At 52.8% G+C, this 18,466-nt stretch overlaps 1 protein-coding gene across 5 annotated transcripts in view; it reads right to left on the bottom strand.

The window, feature by feature from the left end:
* ABCC8 (ATP binding cassette subfamily C member 8) overlaps positions 1–18,466 on the bottom strand; it is a 74,358-nt gene that overhangs the window by 1,904 nt on the left and 53,988 nt on the right. For all 5 annotated transcript variants that reach the window (XM_032488920.1, XM_032488917.1, XM_032488918.1 and 2 more), the window contains exons 20-36: positions 17,770–17,854; positions 17,023–17,103; positions 15,241–15,378; positions 13,642–13,767; positions 12,653–12,752; positions 12,184–12,425; positions 11,911–12,077; positions 10,468–10,537; positions 9,831–9,988; positions 8,029–8,121; positions 3,928–4,030; positions 3,295–3,408; positions 2,859–2,979; positions 2,605–2,735; positions 1,547–1,625; positions 1,253–1,361; positions 768–871 (exon numbers count right to left, since the gene is read on the bottom strand). In XM_032488920.1, the coding sequence (XP_032344811.1) occupies positions 768–871; positions 1,253–1,361; positions 1,547–1,625; positions 2,605–2,735; positions 2,859–2,979; positions 3,295–3,408; positions 3,928–4,030; positions 8,029–8,121; positions 9,831–9,988; positions 10,468–10,537; positions 11,911–12,077; positions 12,184–12,425; positions 12,653–12,752; positions 13,642–13,767; positions 15,241–15,378; positions 17,023–17,103; positions 17,770–17,854 (2,021 nt within the window). The remainder of the gene's footprint in view (positions 1–767; positions 872–1,252; positions 1,362–1,546; positions 1,626–2,604; positions 2,736–2,858; positions 2,980–3,294; positions 3,409–3,927; positions 4,031–8,028; positions 8,122–9,830; positions 9,989–10,467; positions 10,538–11,910; positions 12,078–12,183; positions 12,426–12,652; positions 12,753–13,641; positions 13,768–15,240; positions 15,379–17,022; positions 17,104–17,769; positions 17,855–18,466) is intronic.

Raw genomic sequence — 18,466 nt, 5'->3', positions numbered from 1 at the left:
CCTGAATTAATCCTGTGTCGTGAGTTTAGTGGATGGAGTGGCTTGTGGGTGTCAGGAAATGTGTGTACTGGGGCAAATATGTAGGTGTGTGCTGTGGGTGCAGGTGTGCACAAGGTTGCTGCACCTTATACAACAGGGGCCATGTGCAGGAGTTACAAAGAAAAGAGCGCCCCCTGGAGTTATGCGCCGCTGTGGCCCCGGGCAGTTCTAGGAGGAGCATGAGAATGGAGTGTCTACGTTCTGGATGTGTGTGGGCCTTGAGGGGGTGATTTTCTGAAGCCAAGGCTTGGCCGGCCCCCACCACCCCGGCGGCTACAGCAGATACTACAAAGCTCTGCTGACTGCCAGGGTGGGGGCAAAGTCTTCCCAGTGGCCTTGATGAGTGACCCGGGCTTGTGATTTCCCCTTGAGTCCTCTCCTTCCTCAGGGCAGAACTGAGCAGGCAGGTGGATGGGGAGGGCAGGGCTGAATATATCATCATGGTATCTGGGACTTGCAAGCTCTATCTCACGTTGACCCTTACTGTCCCCGCTGTGCCCTGCAGGAGAGGCCAGATCCTGAACTGATGAGTTGTGTGATCTGGGACAAGTCACTTGACTTCTCTGAGCTCCTGTATGGTGAAAAGTAGAACTTAATGGTCCCTGAGGTCCTACTGGATCCTAGACTCTAAACTCTGGGCAAAGCCAAGACACAGGTGTGAGTTTTCCCTCCCTGGCCCTCACAGGCGCCCTTTAGTGCCCGAACAGTGTTCAGCCAGGAGTAGTTACCGAGGCCTCCGGGCAGCGCCTTCACCACCAGCTTCAGCTGGGCTATCTCCAGGGCCTCCCACAGCGTGCTGTCCGAGCACTTCTTCTCTGGGTCCAGGTTAAATCTGGAGGGTGACACAGAAAGCCCCTTTAGGGAGGGGAGCAGGAAGAGACGACCAGAGGCCGAGGCTGGTGAAGGGAGCAGTGAGTGGGAAATGACTGACTTGGGGTCCTGGCCGGAAGGGGGCAGCAAGGTGCTGGCATGGGTGGAGGGAAGCTTCCCAGGCCTGAGGGTTGGGGGAAGATTACCAGCGTCTGCTTAGGCCCCATGGGAAAGAGAAAGGCATGAGAGGAAGCTCTGAAGAAGCAGCACCCGTTCTTACTGCCAGAGCTGGAGCAGGGCTGCTTGCCCAGGGAGGCTCCTGACCTCGCCCACCCCATCCTCTCTGTGCCCCAGATCCGGAGGAGCCGGGCTGGGGTGGGCCTCGCGGGGTGCTGGGGCTCACCGGATGGTGCCACTGAAGAGGACGGGGTCCTGCAGGATGATGGAGAGGCGCGAGCGCAGGGTGTGCAGCGGCAGTTTGGCGATGTCGATGCCATCGATGATGATGCGCCCTGCGTATGGACAGTGTCACAGGTGGGGCACCAAGGAGCGGGGAGATGGTGGTGCTGGGGACAGGGTCCACCCGGGACTTGGGTCCTCATGATGATGCAGGTGAAGGCAGTGATTGCTGGGTTTCCTGAGACGTCTGATCATACCCAGGCATGGGTACATGAGGGGTACCTGTCCTACAACTCACCTTCGAACATGTCTACCATGCGGAAGAAGGCGAGAGAGAAGGAGGACTTCCCACTGCCTGTGCGGCCACAGATCCCAATCTGGAAAGAGAGGGGCAGGCATGCTGTGGGGACCTGGGGTGGCCAGGAGCCTCTAATGCTGGCTCTGGGCTGTATAGGCATGGAGGTCCCAGCAGCTCTTGTTGGCCTGGCTTTCTGAGCAGCTTCTCTTTAGCCAGGGCTGGACCTGCGGTTTGGGCTTGTTTCTGGTAGTGAGTCCAGATGGGGCTCCTACTTGCCTGGCTGGGTGTGGGCATGGCTGTGCCTGGCACACATCTGTAGGGGAGCTGAGGTACTGGTGTCTATTGCTTGGGTGCGGCAAGAGGGCATGGGGGTGGCTGGGTGTGGTGTACAGGGATGTATCTGTGTGTCCCACCTTCAACTGGAGTCATCTCTGACCCCACTGCTTCCTGGCCCATGGGTACCAACAGAAATGACAATAAGGGACCGATACAGAAACAGAGATGCTGATGTAGAAGGATAAGAGAAGCAGGGACAGATGGGAGGAGCCAGAGGAAGGGACAGAGGTACATCTAAAGGTCAGAGATAGTGAGACAGCCAGCCACAGACAATGGCAAAGTGAGAGACAGAGAGGGAGAGTGGGGAGAGGGGCAGTGTCAGAGCAGAGGGGCAGTGAGGAGGGAATCACAGTCAGATGGGAGTGCCAGATAGGGGCTCCCTCCCCAGGACAAGGCAGCCTCACCCTCTTCCCCGAGGCCCCTGCTCTGAAGCTCAGGGGCCAGTGTCCTGGCAGAGCCTCCAACCATTTGCAGGGAAGGCCTGACCAAGCTCCTCTAAGCCAGGGGAGTCTAGGGTGTCTGTCTCCTTGGTGGGTGAGTGAAGGCAGCAGGAGGAGAAGGGGAGAGGGAAGGAGGGAGGGAGAGGAGGGCTAAGCCTCTTATTGTGAGGGGCCCTGGGCTGGGAGACTGGGGCAGTCTGAATGGGCACAAGGCCTGGAGGGCCAGAGGGCCACGAGGTGACTGTGAGGCTGTCGAGCCCTATGCCCTCCCCACCCCTTTACCTTCTGTCCGGGGGAGATGAGGGCATTGACATGCTTTAGCACTGGCTTCAGGGAGCTGTCGTAGCGCACACTCAGGTTCTGGATCTGGATTTTCCCTTGGTCTGGCCAGTTCTTTGGGATCAGCGACGGTGCTAGGGGCCAGGCTGGGGGTCAGCTGCCAGGCGTGGGCCACAGCTGGTATCCAGGGGTGCCACCCTACCCCCGGGCCCCTTGTGTCCCCCTCAACCCAAACACCCCCACCCTGGGCCCCTTACCCAGCAGCCCCTCGTAGCGCTCCGCCTCAGTTTTCAGGAGCCCATGGATGCGTTTTACGGCCCCCAGCTGGATCTCCATGTCTGCCAGGTTCCTCACCATCCAATTGAGGTAGTTGGAGACCTGTGGGGAGTAGCCAGCCAAAGTCAGTGATCACTCAGTCCTATCCCTGGCCACCGGGATGGCCCTTCTTACAGCTGAGGATGCCTTCTGCGCCCACTGCTGGCTGTTCAGCGGTTTAGGGGTTACGATGAATGCGGCTCTTCACGCACGCACGCACCACCCTTCTGTAGCCCAGGCCCCGGGTGGAGGGGCAGGGACCTACAGTAAGCCCTCCTGCCCGCCTGGTCCCTGGGGTAAGGCCTGGGGGTGTCTCCGTCGGGAAGGTGCCCTGGCATTCCTTCTGACCCTTGCCCTGGCCCTCCTGCTGCCACTCACCATTAGGGCGTAGGTGAGGCCCAGGCCCACCAGGCCGGCGGAGAGCTCCCTGTGCAGGGAGTTGGAGATGGAGGTCACAGCTGCGATGAGGACCACACACGCACCAATGTACTCCTGCAGAGGGAGAGGAGCTGGCCTAGGCCCTCAGGGGTTGAAGCCACAGTGTCCCCCACCCACCTCACTCCCTTCAGGGCAGAGAGCAGCTCAGTTGAGACTCAACTCCAGCTCCAAAACACACGTACACATCGTCAGACACACAGAAGGCCTGTAAAGGCTGAGGCCCTAGGAGATAAAGTGTACCCACAGCTTCTACCCCCTCCCACTCCCAGCCCCCAGCCCCAACACGCATGCCTCACCAGTCATCCCACACATGTCATATGACCCACTAGCACATATCTCAGACTCACAAGCCCCCAGGCAGTAATACTGAGAAAAGGAAGCTCAGGTCAGACACAGGGAGGACCACCAGGGTTGGGAGAAGCAGGAGGGCTCGGCGCCCACCCCATGTGCACACACAGGCTGGTATCCATCCTCTCTTCCCACCCTCTGGTCCCTCGCTGACACTTGCTCCGGCTCCACAGCCCTGTCAGAAGCCCCTGTCCTGGGGCCCGGGGTAGGGGTGGGGGCACTTGCCATGCGGACTTCTAGCCACCTGTTGGCAGCCGTGAGGAAGAGGGAGGCGATGTTGTTGGAGTCAGTGTATTCAAGGAGCTTCTGCTGGAACCGGGCCTCGTACCTGCAGGGAGGTTGAGGAAGGTGAGGGGGGATAATTTTGGTCCATAGAACCCCCCAGACTCTCCTTACCTGCAAGGGGGTGGGGGCACCTGGACATCAGCAGCCCCCAGACATACCACCTCTGCCACTTTATACCTGCCATTCCTCCCTGGAATGCCTTCTCAGCTCCTTTCTACTTTTTCAATCCTGTCAAGAGGGCCATCTCCTTCAAACTTTTTTTTTTTCCTTCAAACTCTTGTTTTCACCCCAAGAACTGTTCTCTGCAGGGCTCCCCCGTTACAATAAAGGGTGCCTCTACTCACCGGTTGCTGAGGCAGGAAACCCAGGAATCATCTGGATTCACATCCAGTCCCTCAGAAAGTTCTCTTATTTCTACCTGCAAGATAGTTCTTGCCTCTGCCTGCCTCTCTCCAGCTTCCTGCCCAAGCAAACTCACCTGGACGATTGCATCGGCTTCCTTATAGGTCCAACTGCTACCTCCCTACAGACCACTCTCCACCCAGTAGCCAGCAGAATCTTTCTAAATCATAAATTACATCGTATCTCTCCCTGCTAAGACTGTGAATGGCTTTTAGGATAAAGAACCACCTGCTTGCCAGGAGCCTGTGTGAGCCAGATCCTGCCAACCCCACCAGACTCCTTCCATGCCACAAATTCCCTCGTTCACTGTGTGGCAGCCACAGAAATTACAAGAATGTAATTTAATTATTACTTTACTTGCCTTTATTCAGTATTGTGACAATACCAACTTTCTTCTCCCTGCCCCAGGGCCTTTGTACGTGCTATTCCCTCTGCCTGGAAGGCTTTCTCCTCTGCTCTTTCCAAGGCTAACGCCTCTCAACCTTCAGGTTTTACCTTAAATGGCACGTCCTCAGAGTGGCTTTTCCTGGTCTGTTGTTCTCCATCTCCAGTCTGTTTCATAATCTCTGCTCATGTATTAATTTCTCTAACTTTATTGTCCACTTCCCTCACTAGACTGTTAACTTCATGAGGATGGAGACCATGTCTGTTTTGTTCACCAATGCACCCCAAGCACCTGGCGCTGTCAATAACTATTTGTTGAGTGAATGAATAGAACCGTCCCTCTAAGGTAGAAGGGATCTCTCTGCACAAGGAACTCTGGAGGCTTTCTTGCCCTTGTGCCTTGTGCCCTTCACACATTCTCCCTTGTGTTTCTTTGTATAAATCTGCCTCTTTTCTCTGAACTGCTTGGGCTCCTGGTATCACTCTCTTTGGCCACCCCCTTAGAACTGGCTGGCTTAGGCCAGGCCAAGAGGAAAGGGCAGGTATACTGGTTTAATGATGAATGGAAGAATGAATGAAAGCCATCTCAGCATGGTCTTAGGGAAACAACTGAGGTGGACTCAGAGGGACTCAAGATGGGTCTTGTTGGGCATTTGTTTTTCACTCCTGGAAAGTGTTTGTTCTGCTTTGATTATTTCTGGGTGGAGGGCCTGTGTCTGAACCACATGTCTGAGGGGAGCAAAGTGAATCTCTGAGGTGTGAGAGGGTGTGACTGCCCAGCCACGGGCTGGATGTGTGTGGGGGGGTGATGTGTCTGAGGGGAGTGTGAAGCCATATGTCTGAGGGTTTGATTGAATAAGTGGGTGTTGAAAGTGTGTATGTGAGAGTGCATGTGTGAATGACGGAAGAGTCTGAGGGGTGTGTGACTGGCCTGAGGGGAGGGTGAGCAGGAGGGTGTGTGTGAAATGGGTGCTTCTGTGATGGGTGTGTGGCGGTGTGAGGAATGTGGAAAGAGGCCTAGCTTTGGGGCCACAAAGATGCAAGCTGGAGTCTGAGTATTATCAGGACCAAGATTCAGTTTTCTCATCAGTAAAATGGGATTAGTAATAGTTCCTACATGGACTGAAATAACTACTTAGTGTCAGGTACTCTTGAAACCTTTTTGGGGAAAAAGCAGGGCCTCCAGATAAAAAGAGAAGGGGAGACAGGGCTGGATTCCTAGCCTAGCACCAGCTTTTACTGTCTGTGTGACCTCGGGTTGGTACTCAGCCTCATTGTAGAACGTGGCTTCTCCTACCCATGTCATGAGGCTCTGGTGAGGATTAAACACAAGAATCTTCATTTAAGAGTATGAAAACGAATATGTGTGTGTGTGTGTGTGTGTGTGTGTGTGTGTTTAATCAGGACATTATGCTATACACTAGAAATTGACACATTTTAACTGACTTTACTTCAATTTAAAAAAATTTGCATTCATCACTGAGCACAGTGCCTGGCACGTGGGAAGTGTGCAACCAATAATTGCTAGTTAGTTCTCAACAGGGCCAGCTGCTGGGCAAAAGCCAATGAATTCAACATATCCAGGATGATTTTAAAAGGCCTTCATTCAAATTTAAAAATCATCCACTGTGTCAGTGCTGGGTGTGGGAGGCTTCCCGGGCAGCAGTTGCTCTGGCTGACCGCAGGCTTGGTCTGAGGCTAGTTGCAGGAGGCTGGCATCCACTCAGATATCCACTGAGGGGATCTGGCCCACTCTAGGAAAGTCACAATCTCTCTGCCCCAGGCCCAGCCCGAAGGCCTCTGGGGCACCAATTCTAAGAGGAGCATCACCAAAACTTACAGTAGAGGCTAGGCATGGGGGTGTTGAGGGGCCTGGAAGTTGAAGGACCTAGGGAAGTTCAGGCTTGAGAAGAGAATTAAGCTGGGAGGAAACCCTGGAGTCATGCCAGGATCCAGGGAGCTTCTATGGGGAAGACAGCACAGGATTGCATAGCAGCATGGGATGTTCAGGGAGCAGAGACATGGCAGAGCTCTGCTTCGCTTTGCTTTACTCAGACAAGACCCCAAAGAGGACCTCCCACCAGCCCTAGATGCCCCAGGGAGTGAACAGGGGCTGCGGTGTTGTTGCACCAGGGGCCTGGGCACCTCTCCCAGGGCTGCGGCTGGACCTTGGGGGTTGGAGGGAAGAGATGCAAGCCTCTTCGGACCCCCCTCAGCTGGTCCCTGAGCCCTACGGTCACTCCTGGACACAGGGCTGGTGTTTCATGGTTGCTGTCACGCTCTGCGCAGCTGTGCCATCCTAAAAATAACTGAGAATCACTCTCTGGGTGAGGCTTAGAGGCTAGAGCCCCAGTATCTGGGTCAGGGGTCTCTGGGCTGTCTGTCTGAAGGAGAGATGCCCCAATACATCAGAGACTGAGGTGGGGAGCAACAGCCCCCTCCACTCCCAAGACAGCCTCTGATGCTCCTGTCAAGCCCAACATCACAACGCAGAGTGGCAAGACGATGGCGGTGGCACTAAAGTTTTGGGGGAATTCCTCTAGCCTGGTGAACTCTCACCTACCCTTTGAGTCCCAGTGTTGATGACACCTCCTCTATGAAGCCTTCCATGACTGCCTCCCTTCTAAGCTCCCACAGCCTGTGTCCCCCTTTCTTTCAGAGTACTTGTCACACTGCGTTTGTTCGGGCTTGCTCAAAGTCCAGACTGTAAATGCCTCTAGGGCAGGGGCTTATCTGATTTTCTTTGTCTTTTTAGTGCCTGACATGGGGCTTGGTGAACACTCAGTAAGTGTTTGTCAAATGAATGAGCAGGTTCAAGTCTGGGCTTTGTGGGACCTTACACAGAACCTTGATTTCCTTTTCTGAGAAATGGGAATAATCAAGCTTTCCACCTCAGAGTGCAGTGCAGAATGAATGAGATCTGTATGTAAAGTACTCAGCATAGTGTTTGGCTCACAATGAAAGACAGCCTCAGGGCTGGCCCATGTAAGGGTCTTTCTGCCACTGATATGTGAGGAATTGTCTTCGCCTTGCCTCTTTTCTGCCTTAGTTCACAGAGGCTCTGGGCTTGGCTCTAGGCTGAGAGTCTCCTTTCTGAATCACACAGCTGGAGCCCACTGGGCTTGACCCCTTGGGTGGACCGACCTTGGGGCCTGAGGAGGGATTGGGAGATGGTATCCTGGGCCTTCCTAAGTGGAACCCTGAGAATCTCATGACCTGTGAGCCTGGCTCCACGCCCCCCAGAGAGTCTGGTACCTGAAGGCCCGGATGGTAGTCAGGCCTTCCACAGTTTCAGCAAAGTGCGAGAGCAATGGGAGCTGGGTGGTGTCGTCCAGCTGCTGCAGGTCCCTGTGCGAGGGGAGCAGAGTGGAATGGTTAAGAGGGCAGCTCAGGGCTCAGCCTGGGTCTGAATCCGAGCTCCACCCTCCTGCTGCTGTGTGGACAAATGGCTTCACCTCTCTAGGCCTCAGTTTCTCACCTGTAAAGAAGGAAGACAAGGGTACCCTGAGGCCTGGATGAGATCATTTATGTAGATGCCCAAACAGAGCATGCTGGAATGGTTACTGTTATCCCGAGCATCATCCACCTCATGTCTGCATCCGTCCATTTGCTTTGCTGCACAGCCTCGCTCTGCAGCAAGGCTTGGCAGGCAGGGCCAGTTCCCTTTTCACAGGTTAGCAACCTGAACCTCAAGGCAACTAGTCAAAGGCACAGGAAGACCAAACTCCAAGCTTTCAGTCCCCTCCGTAATAACCATGTCAGGCTGTGGCACGTCACAGGCTAGCATCTAAAGAGCTCCTGGAGAGGGAAAGGCCAATGGTTTCCATGGCAACAGAATTGCTCCTGCTCCCCACAGCTGCCCTGTGACAAGCGTGGTAGTGCCCGGGAGGCCAGATTGGGATGCAGGAAGCAGCTTTTCCTGGACAAACCATCTCTAGGGCCAGAGTGGGTGCCAGGGGAACAGGGCAGTTTCTCTGGCAGAAGAAATGAACTTTGTAGAACAGCTTGTACAGTGTTTAAAAAGCGACTGTGATTTTGTGAGTATCAATGCACTATGTTCCTCATGTGTATCAGGGGATTTTGGATCATCCAGGCAAAAAGCCATTTAGACAAATCTTGATCCTTGTGGGCAAGGTAATTGTGGCCAAAATGTCTCTAAATTTAATCATTATTATTACTGCCAATCAGCATTTTCACTCATTTCTAACCAACTTTGCACACTTGGGAGACTGCTTAATCTTTCTGACCAGAACCCCTAGTAAGAAATACATTTTCTATCACATGCACCCACACACCCATACACAACCCAAAAAAGGGCTTCATGAAGCAAAGCCCACTGTTACTATGTGAATACAGTCTAATATTTTCTATTCCATTTCACTAAAAAAGTACTGGTTGTGATCTATGATATTGATTTCATGATCCACTGATAAGTTGTAATTGGCAGTTTGAGGAACACTGGCCTACAGGTTCTTTAAAATTGTCCCTACAAAAATTTGAATCTATGAGCTTAACAGAATTACTCCCAGAAAGAACTTCCTAGAGAACATTCTTAGAAAATTTTGAGTAGGAAACAGTCATGTGTGGCTCCAAGGCTCACAAGGGTGAATGTGATCAATGAGAACGGCTGTGAGAGACTCTCTCAAGTCAAGGCTTCCAGACACGCTCTGGACACATGTGGGCTGGGAGGTCTGGTTGCCATAAGATCCCTCACATCAGGTGCCCTCTGACTTTATGCATCAGCGGTCAGCCTGGTCACTGGAATCATAAAACCCTCCTGGGAAGTATTTTGGCAAAATGAAAGAAGGGCACAGATGCGTGTATAGACCCTGATCTAGCAGTTCCATTCCTGAGTGTGTCACCCAAGGAAAGAGTCCAGATATTAACTGCGGTGTGCGTGTGTGCTGACAAATGGTTATGTTGGGATAGTGGAATATGAATATTTCTATTTTCCTTTTTGGGGGGAACATTCTACCTTGACGATTCTAATAAGAGTACAGAAGTGCCTATATTAAAGCATCTCCCAACCCTCACCCCCAGACAAGTGCTGCCGTCACCTGGATGCCACCCGGAAGTACTTCTGGATGAAGTAGCACACCACAGCCAGGGGCAAGAGGGCCACGAGGAACACAGGTGTGACGTAGGAGATGACGGCCAGAGCTGAGAAGCAGAGCAGGGTGGAGCGGCTCAGACACTCCAGTGTGGATGGGATGTGCTGAGAGAAGGGACGGTGAGAAAAAGGTGAGTTCGGGTATTTGATTATCTTCAGTGTGTTACCTGCCGCCATGTTTTGCTCTATTCCTTTACTACAGGGGCATGTCTTATCCCTGAAGCTACACTGTAGGCTTCCTGAGATTTGGAATTAGGTCTTTGGTTTTTCATCATCTAGGATGATGGCAAATCAAGAACACAGGCTGAATCAACAGGAATATTCTCCACAAAATCAGTCACCTTGGTTAAGAATATGCTGGAGCCTTACTGTGAGCCTGGGTGGGTCTGGATAGAAGCTAAAGGGATGTGGTTTCTTTCAGCCTTATGATGAGGGTTTCCCAGGGGAGGCCACAGGCCCTGAAGCAGCATTGTAATCAGATCAGAGGCTACTGGGATCCTATCCTAAGGCTCTGACCCCCTCACCTGATCTGGGGAATCTTCCTCTCTCTCTGAACTGGGGAAATAAATCGCAGCCCTGTGTACCTGGTCGATGGTGTTACAATCAGATGAAAACCTGTTCAGGATGCTTCCAAGGGGTGTGGTCTCAAAAAACCTAGGAGGCAATCAGAGGAACAGTTACTCATTCGTTTATTATTTCCTTCCTGTTTATTGAAAGAAGATAGTTATTTCTTTTATTTCAGTGTCTCTGGAGTCATCCCCAGGTCTGGCTTTCCAGGGGCAGTAGTCTTGGCAGGTCTGTAGACATCTGGCCTGTGTCCCTGAGCATTCCTGCGGCTGATGAAAGGGGTGCCAGGCCTCCCCAACCTCTCTGACCCTCAAGCCCACGTGTGACACTGCCACCATTCTCAGCTGCTCTCTTGGCCTGACTCACTCAGCAGCTGTCCTCCCGGGGACATAGAGTTCTCTCTGGAAGGACAACCCTTCCGGGGGAACAGGGCCCTGGGGCAGCCTGTCGGCTGGCTGACCCTGCAAAGGGAACAGGGCCCTGGGGCAGCCTGTCGGCTGGCTGACCCTGCAAAGCCACTCTGGCTGTCAGCACTCTGGCAGTAACCCAGAACCTGCCCAACCCCAACCTGAGAATTTCAGAACTACAGATCTGGGACACAGAGAGGGTGAATAAATGTGGGGGCCATGTTGGTGGGCCACAGAGCGCTCATGAGGCTGAAAAGTAGGAACAGGGGGAACAGGGCCCTGGGGCAGCCTGTCGGGAACAGGGCCCTGGGGGGAACAGGGGGAACAGGGGGAACAGGGCCCTGGGGCAGCCTGTCGGCTGGCTGACCCTGCAAAGCCACTCTGGCTGTCAGCACTCTGGCAGTGACCCAGAACCTGCCCAACCCCAACCTGAGAATTTCAGAACTACAGATCTGGGACACAGAGAGGGTGAATAAATGTGGGGGCCGTGTTGGTGGGCCACAGAGTGCTCATGAGGCTGAAAAGTAAGGAGTGCAGTCAGATGGTGAGGTCTGGCCTTGATGAGGGGACAGATAACCTGTCTGACTGCTGTGTTTGTAAACTGAGTTGGCCAGCTAATTGGGCAGTGACAGCTGTAAACTTCTTTCACACCAAGCGGCCTTTGGGAGATCTACCCATCTCTTGATAGAAGATTAGAACAGTTACCCATGTCCCTGGGGTGAGAACCCACAGAATGGCTGAGGGAGGCGAGAGTTGAAGGGTGGGTGGTACCTGCCTAGAGAGGGGAAACTAACATTTCCCCTGCAGACACTCACTTTGAAGGGCTGTTGTGACAATTATACGAGCTAACCATATAAAATTCCTAGCACTGTGTCTGGCTGAGTAAATGCCCATTTCCTTCTGCTTTCTGCACCGAGGAGGGTACTTTTACCCACATCGTCTCCTTGAGTCACCCTCAGCAGCCTGTGACAGAGATTGTATTTTCCCATTTTATAGGTGGGAGACCTGAGGCCCAGAGAACAGTGACTTGCCCACAGCCGGCAGGGAGGGTACCTCATGGGAGCCAGGATGATCTGGTTCAGCAGGCTGCGGTGCAACCTCTTGGCCACCTTCAGCCCCGTCCACTCTACTGTGATGGACGTGACGAGGCACAGCACGATGCCCAGGCTGCAGAGCACCGTGAACACCATGGCGTAGACAGTCTGGTCGAGGGAGCACTCCTGGGCCAGGCAGAGAAGGAGGAGGGGTCCCGGGTCGGGGGTGGTCTATGCTCAGCCCTCTCCCTCCCCGCCTCTCCTGCCCCTTCCCTGGGGCTGTGGGCCACACCTGGCTGAGGGAGCAGTTCCTGGCCGTGGGGCTCAGGGTGAGGGCGCTGTCGGTCCACTTGGCCAGCCAGTAGTCGATGGCCACCAAGACCATGTGCTTGAGAAGCTGGGAGAAGACCAGCAGCGAGAGGAGCAGGATGCCGGCGGAGGACAGGTACTTGGCGCAGGCCCGCCACGGGATCTTGGCGCGCTGGTGTAGCACCGACGACAGGTTATCCTCCTCCTCACTCTCGGCCGCCTCCTCTGTAGGACACAAAACGCCCCTGTGGCTTCACATTGAACATCCCTCCAAGGGGAAATCAGAAGCTGTGTCATCCCCACTTACAGATGGGAAGACTGAGGCACATAGAGGGGAAGGGATCTCATCCCTTCTCACCCTATCTCACCACTCCCAGAGCCCCAAACCTTAGTCTCCTCATGGTTGATCAGACCTCAGGCCATGGTTTCACTCCCGGTCCCACTGTCCGTACCTTCCTCCTCTTCCTCATCCTGTAGGAGGCCATCTCTCGAGGACATGGCCCGGGGCAGGCCCTGGGGTGGGCCTGTGGTTTTTCTCTCCATGACAGTCTCCTGAAAGACAGATGGGGCCTGGCCAATGCCCTTGGGGCGAGCAGTGGGGAAAAGGGAGGGTAGGAGGCAACCATCCTTGGTGATGACCTGTGTCAGTTTCCAGGTTGCCCCTGCCTGGGGGACGGTCCAGATGGACACGTTTGCCTGCCAGAATTTACTCCTTCCTCCTCATCAGCTACTAGACCCCAGTATCCCTGTGAAGACTACCTCTCCGTTATTCTTAGTCTCTGTGATTCAGGTGGGCTGGCTCCCAGGATGGGTCAGTCCTCACAGTCCACATCCCTGACCACAATGATTTGTTCAGAGGTGGGCACGTGACCAAATTGGACCAATAAGAGTTAGCCCTGGGACTTTTGCTAAACTATTGTGAAAGAGGCACTCTCTTTCTGGCAGAGTTATTGACCCGGGAGAATGGAAGTCTGAGATTGCCAATGGCCCTCACAGCTCCCATGAGAATGAAGCCAATGTGAGGGGAGCAGAGTCAAGGGATGGGGAGCAACAGATTCCTGATGACATTGTTTGACTACTTGGATCCAGCGCCACCTAAAGCTATGGCATCACTGGACTTTCTGGCTTTATGGGCCAATAAACCCTTAACTCTCCCTTTCTTCTTTGCTTAGCCAATTTGAGTTGATTATCTGAACTCTGTAACTAAATGGTATTTGACCATCTCAGGATATGGGGAAGGCATCCACCTGACTCTGCCTTGAGTAGCCAGCACAGGTACTGGCTCTCCTCTGGCAGGAGCAAGTTCAGGCCCAGCTACCACATCTGTCCTTTGTAGGGGCGCTTCTTGGGGCCAATGAAGCCAGGAAGGCCTTTATGAGTTCAGGTTTGAGCAGAAATGTCCCCTCAGGGGGTGGCCACCTGGCCCCCAGGATATACCCACCTTCTCCAGCTCTTGGTCCTGTCTGTTCATGAGAGTCTTCCAGTGCTCAAAGAGCTGGCACTCAGACCTCTGGAAGTCCTTGAGTGTGCCCTCTCTCTGGATGGTGCCATCCTTCATAGCGATGATCTGTAAAGGCAGAAGCAAACCCGGCGGGGGGCTGCCTTAGGAGGGGAGTGGAGGTCAAATGCCCACTTGATCGAGGGGTCTGAGATGGATGTACACAGTGCACACATCCCTCCCCTACCACAAATGGCCTCCAGCTGGCCCCCTGAAGTGAGCTGGTAGTGATAAACTACCCTCACCAGCACACTCCAGGATTTAAAGTCTGGTACCCCTGGGGAGTAATTCTCAGTGGTTGACCCGTGGTTGATGGGAGGGCTTGCAGAACAAATGAGTGCATCCTGGTCAAGCTGTCTGCTAATCCCCAAGGCCTCCAGCAGTGGCAGCTGTTTTCATACACTTAATGGGCCAATAGCACATTACCCGTAGCTCCTCCTCATGGCAGGTCTGATAGGTTCCACCAGTGTTTGGCAAAGCACCTGCTGGTCTATGTGTATGTGGCAGCACCTCTTTGATATCAATGAAACTTATTTTATTTGAAACAGTCAGTGTTTCATACTCACTTAGACTTGCCACTAATTCGGAAACCCACCCCTGTTCCTCTCACTCTCCCCCACCCCATGCTGGGGTTTAGGGCTGGATGCTCAGGAGTCCTTGTTCACTGATACCTCAAGGAACAAGGCACCCTTGTGTCTGCCTTCTTTGGACTAAGGATTGTCCTGAATTGTCTTGCCAGAGTCACCACAGAAACTCAGGCACAAACCTGCACCTGCTTTAATAGATTTTTTTTTAATCTGAAATTTTTTTTCTTTTTCATGGAGGAGAGGGGATCTTACCACATGTAGAAGGAAGATTTATTTGGGAGGAATTAGCAGGGCCGTTTAGCACAGGCCTGAAACTCAGGGAGGGCCTCAATCTTCAGAGGCAAATTTATGAGTCAGGCAAGACCCAGATTTCAAAAGTCACGTGATTTCCATCTTTAAAATTAAATGCTTCCCGTTTAGTTGAAAAGTAACTATTATTTACATGTTGAAGAGTAGGGAAGTTTGTTCACGTGGGGTTTCACAGAATTGCATTCTACTGATACTACTGAAGTTTCTATTACTAGTGCTGTTGTTTGTTTCCATATTTTCCATTTGATCCTGACCTGAATCTGACTCACCAGTGGGCAGGAAGGTGACTCTCCCATCCAAATGGGCAGTCCCCAAGGCCGGGGGATGAGTCATCAAACTGGGCAGGAAACAGAGGCAGGAACTAAGTGTCTGCTTCTTTCTGAGACTGTTTGGTGCCAGCCTGTGTGCACCCACAGGGGCCCCAGGTCAGGATAGGGAACGTCTGCAGGTCTAGGTGATAGCAAACCCTTGGGCTATGCAGCTCTCCCCGATCCACCCAGCCTGCATGAAGCCATCCAGTGCTGATCTCTTCTGCTTTGTGGCCCTTAACAAGTGCAACTGAGACAACTGATTGACTCCTTTGAAGGTGTCTGACTGCCTCTCCCACCGCAGCCCTCCACAGCTCGACCCCCTTGTGGCCCCTCACCCAGTCTGCATGTGGCAGGTACTGTAGCTTGTGGGTCACTAGGACCACTGTCCTTTTATCATCTCGGAGCAGCTCAAGGATCCCGGCCTGCATCAGGTGGTCACTCAGATGCACATCCAGAGCTGAGAAAGGGTCATCCTAGGTAGAAGAGAGAAGGTAGGGACAAGTGTGGGAAGAGAGGGTAACAGTGAGTGTAAAAACCACCAGAGTTAGACCAGTTCCGATTAAGGGACTGACACCAGTTAGCCATGCAGGCTTCGACTATGCACCTAACCTCTCTGGGCCTCAGTTGCCTCGTCTCAAAATGGGACTATCAGTTATCACTCTCAAACAGATCTAATCACAAGTACTTCCTGACTCTTGAACCTCCCCATAGTCTATGAAATCTGAATTCCTTAGCACTCTAATCCAGGCCCTTTACAACCTGCTCCATCTTCCTTTCCAGCCTCACTTCTCATCCATCTTGTCCAAGCTCCCAGTTTCCAGGGAACTTGCTATTCCAAGCCTTTGCCCAAGCTGTTCCCTCTGCCTGGAGTGCTGATCTGCCTTTTGTCTGTCTTGTGAACTATCACTCATCCTTCAGCGCTTCACCTAAGCACTAGTGCTTCCTGTGTCCTTTCCTGACATCCATGTCTAGCCTCCTTCCTCTCTGTTCCAGTGATACCCTGCACAGAGTCAGTTCTGAGAGTCATTTGTCCACCTCTGACTGTGAGGCCTCCAAAAACTGAGAACCCCTGTGTCTGGTACAGAGTAGGAGCTTAAAGGTTTGCTGAGATAAACTAAGATATCCACTTTACGTCTCTCTAAAAAGGTTGTTTAAAGCTCACATGGGGTCATGAATGAGCTAGTACTTTTCAAAGTGCTGTGCACATGTCAGATGGTAACAAAGACTATGAACTTTATGCAGTGTGTTGACAGGGAGTGTTTATGTGTGTTGGTTTGGGGCAGGTGGAGAATAAAGCTAGGATCAGAGACCCGAGGTTCCTTCTTCTAAGTCTCTGTCCAAATGGCTTCCCTCTTTCCTTCTGTCTAACTGACTCACTCTTCAAGCCCCTCCTCCAGGAAGTCCTCCCTGATTACTCTAGCCCTCAGTTATCTTCCTGGACAAGGACCCTCATAGTCTGTGTCACACAGTTTGGCTTTTAACTGGGCTGTGGCTCTTGAGTGTGGGTGAGCTCTGTCTCGCTAATCAGACTCTAAACCTTTGAAGCCAAAGGCTGGGTTTTAGAATTCTTCAGTATCAACCAAGGCACCTCACCCAGAACCTGGCATGAAGTAGGGCAGGGATAGCTAATAAGTTTTATCTCATGTTTGATTTGATGGCTAGTGGTTACCTGGAGTACTGTGTTGAGAAGGATTCTGAGGCCAAGTTAAGTTTCCAGGGGAAAGAATGCTGTGATCAATTAGCAATATCTGCTCTGGGCATGAGATCAGAAGTGGCAGCACACATTCCATGTATTTGCCATTCTTACAGTTGGGCTAAATCAGTGTTGTTAGATTGGGGCTGTCCTACAGGGAGGCAGCCTGTAACTACTGCAGAACTCAGTGTGAAGTCCAAAGCAGTTATTTGCACCATCCTTGCCTCTGTTTCTCCTTCAGTAAGATGAGTAGGTAATACCTCCAGGGGAGAGGTTTGCTCCTGGAAAGGGAGGTTGTTGGATGATGGTGTGTGTGTGTGTGTGTGTGTGTGTGTGTGTGTTTGTCTGTCTGTCTGTGTAAGCAACAAGCCAGGGAGGCAGCCAGAGCCAAGACCCTAAGGGAGGTACTGGCTGGTGCACTCACCAAGAAAACGACGTTGGTGTGCTGGTAGAGGGCTCGGGCCACACTGATTCGCTGGCGCTGACCACCAGACAGATTGATGCCCTGTCGCCAAAGGGAGGAAAGGTCATGGCTTCATAGCCCCTCAGGACAGACTGTCTTGGCCCCTACTCAACTGCCAGCTCTTTGGGAGGGAGGCCTGGCTCTATCCACCTCTTTGCCCCCTCCTCCCCTTGCAGAGAGGAGGAACTTGGACATGTTTACTGGATCCATTCAATCCCTAAGTCTTTGAAAAGTCATCATTGGAGGTGCTAGGGACCATCTGAGCAGTGAAAACCAGGACAGACAAACGGAGGACACAAATCATACACAAGGAAGACAGCCCTAGGAGAATCCTAAATTTGTCTAAGCTGATGGAGGAGGGGCCCCACCTGGAGAGGGAACAGGAAGAACAACCCTGAGCCCAGCACAGTGCCGGGGGAACTCTCAGTGCATTCTCGGGGCATGAATGGGGATGTCAAGTCATCTCTAGCCTGGGAAAGTGCTAAGCTGACCTCTGCACCAACCAAGACTGAAAACTGGTCAAGGACAGTCCTCAGCCCAGGACTCAAGGAGATCATTTTAATCCCACTGTGGGCAGCTCTTTAGCCTTCCCTCCTCTCATTTCTCAGTTACCTGCTCTCCCTGAGAAGGATCTCAGGGTGTGGTAATGGTGATGGGTGAGAAGCAGGGCCTCAGCTTTGAGAAAACACCCTGGAGGCTGCTACTAACCCGTTCCCCAATCTGGGTTTGGTCTCCATGGGGCAGGATGTCAATGTCTGGCTGAAGGGAACAGGCTTCGATGACCATCTTGTACCTGCAGTGGGGCAGGGCAGGGACATAGCTGATCAGCCTGGCCAGAGGTGGGCCTGAGCATTTGCAGAGGGTCATTACCCTCTGGGCAGCTGTGCCCAGGATGCGAAATGGTTTTAATGGGCCTCCTGATGGGTGTAAGCAAACACCACGTGCGCTTCAAAAGAGCTGAGGGCAGCACCTCACACCATCTTAGAGCAAGTTAAATATTTGAAGGATGAAATTGGATGGGAGCAAACATACCACATAAGTGACAAGAGAGGGCCCAGGGCTCCTGTGAGGTGGGAAAAGCAACAGCCAGAGCCCATGCTTGGGGCACTGCCAGCAAAAATCACTGCTGGTTGGTTTAGGCAATAATGATGATGGCTGGTCAAATATTTGCCCAGCCTGCTCCTCCTCTACTTCCCTGGTCAGCTCTCAGCATGGGCAGGTGCCAGCCAGGGTGCATGGAGGCATCAGAGTGTCTTGGTGATGTGCACTTGTGTATTAGGTAGCCTTGGATTTGAAACCAATTTCTGTCGCCTACTGGCCTTGGGCAAGTTACCTAACCTTTGTGAGCCTTGATTTCCTCACCTGTGAAATGGGGATAATGACAGCACCTGCTTCCTGGGATTGA

Source organism: Camelus ferus, chromosome 10 (assembly GCF_009834535.1).
Source record: "Camelus ferus isolate YT-003-E chromosome 10, BCGSAC_Cfer_1.0, whole genome shotgun sequence".
NCBI lineage: Eukaryota > Metazoa > Chordata > Mammalia > Artiodactyla > Camelidae > Camelus > Camelus ferus.
Note: the sequence above shows the minus strand (reverse complement) of the source record. Positions and strands in the feature narration are given on the sequence as shown.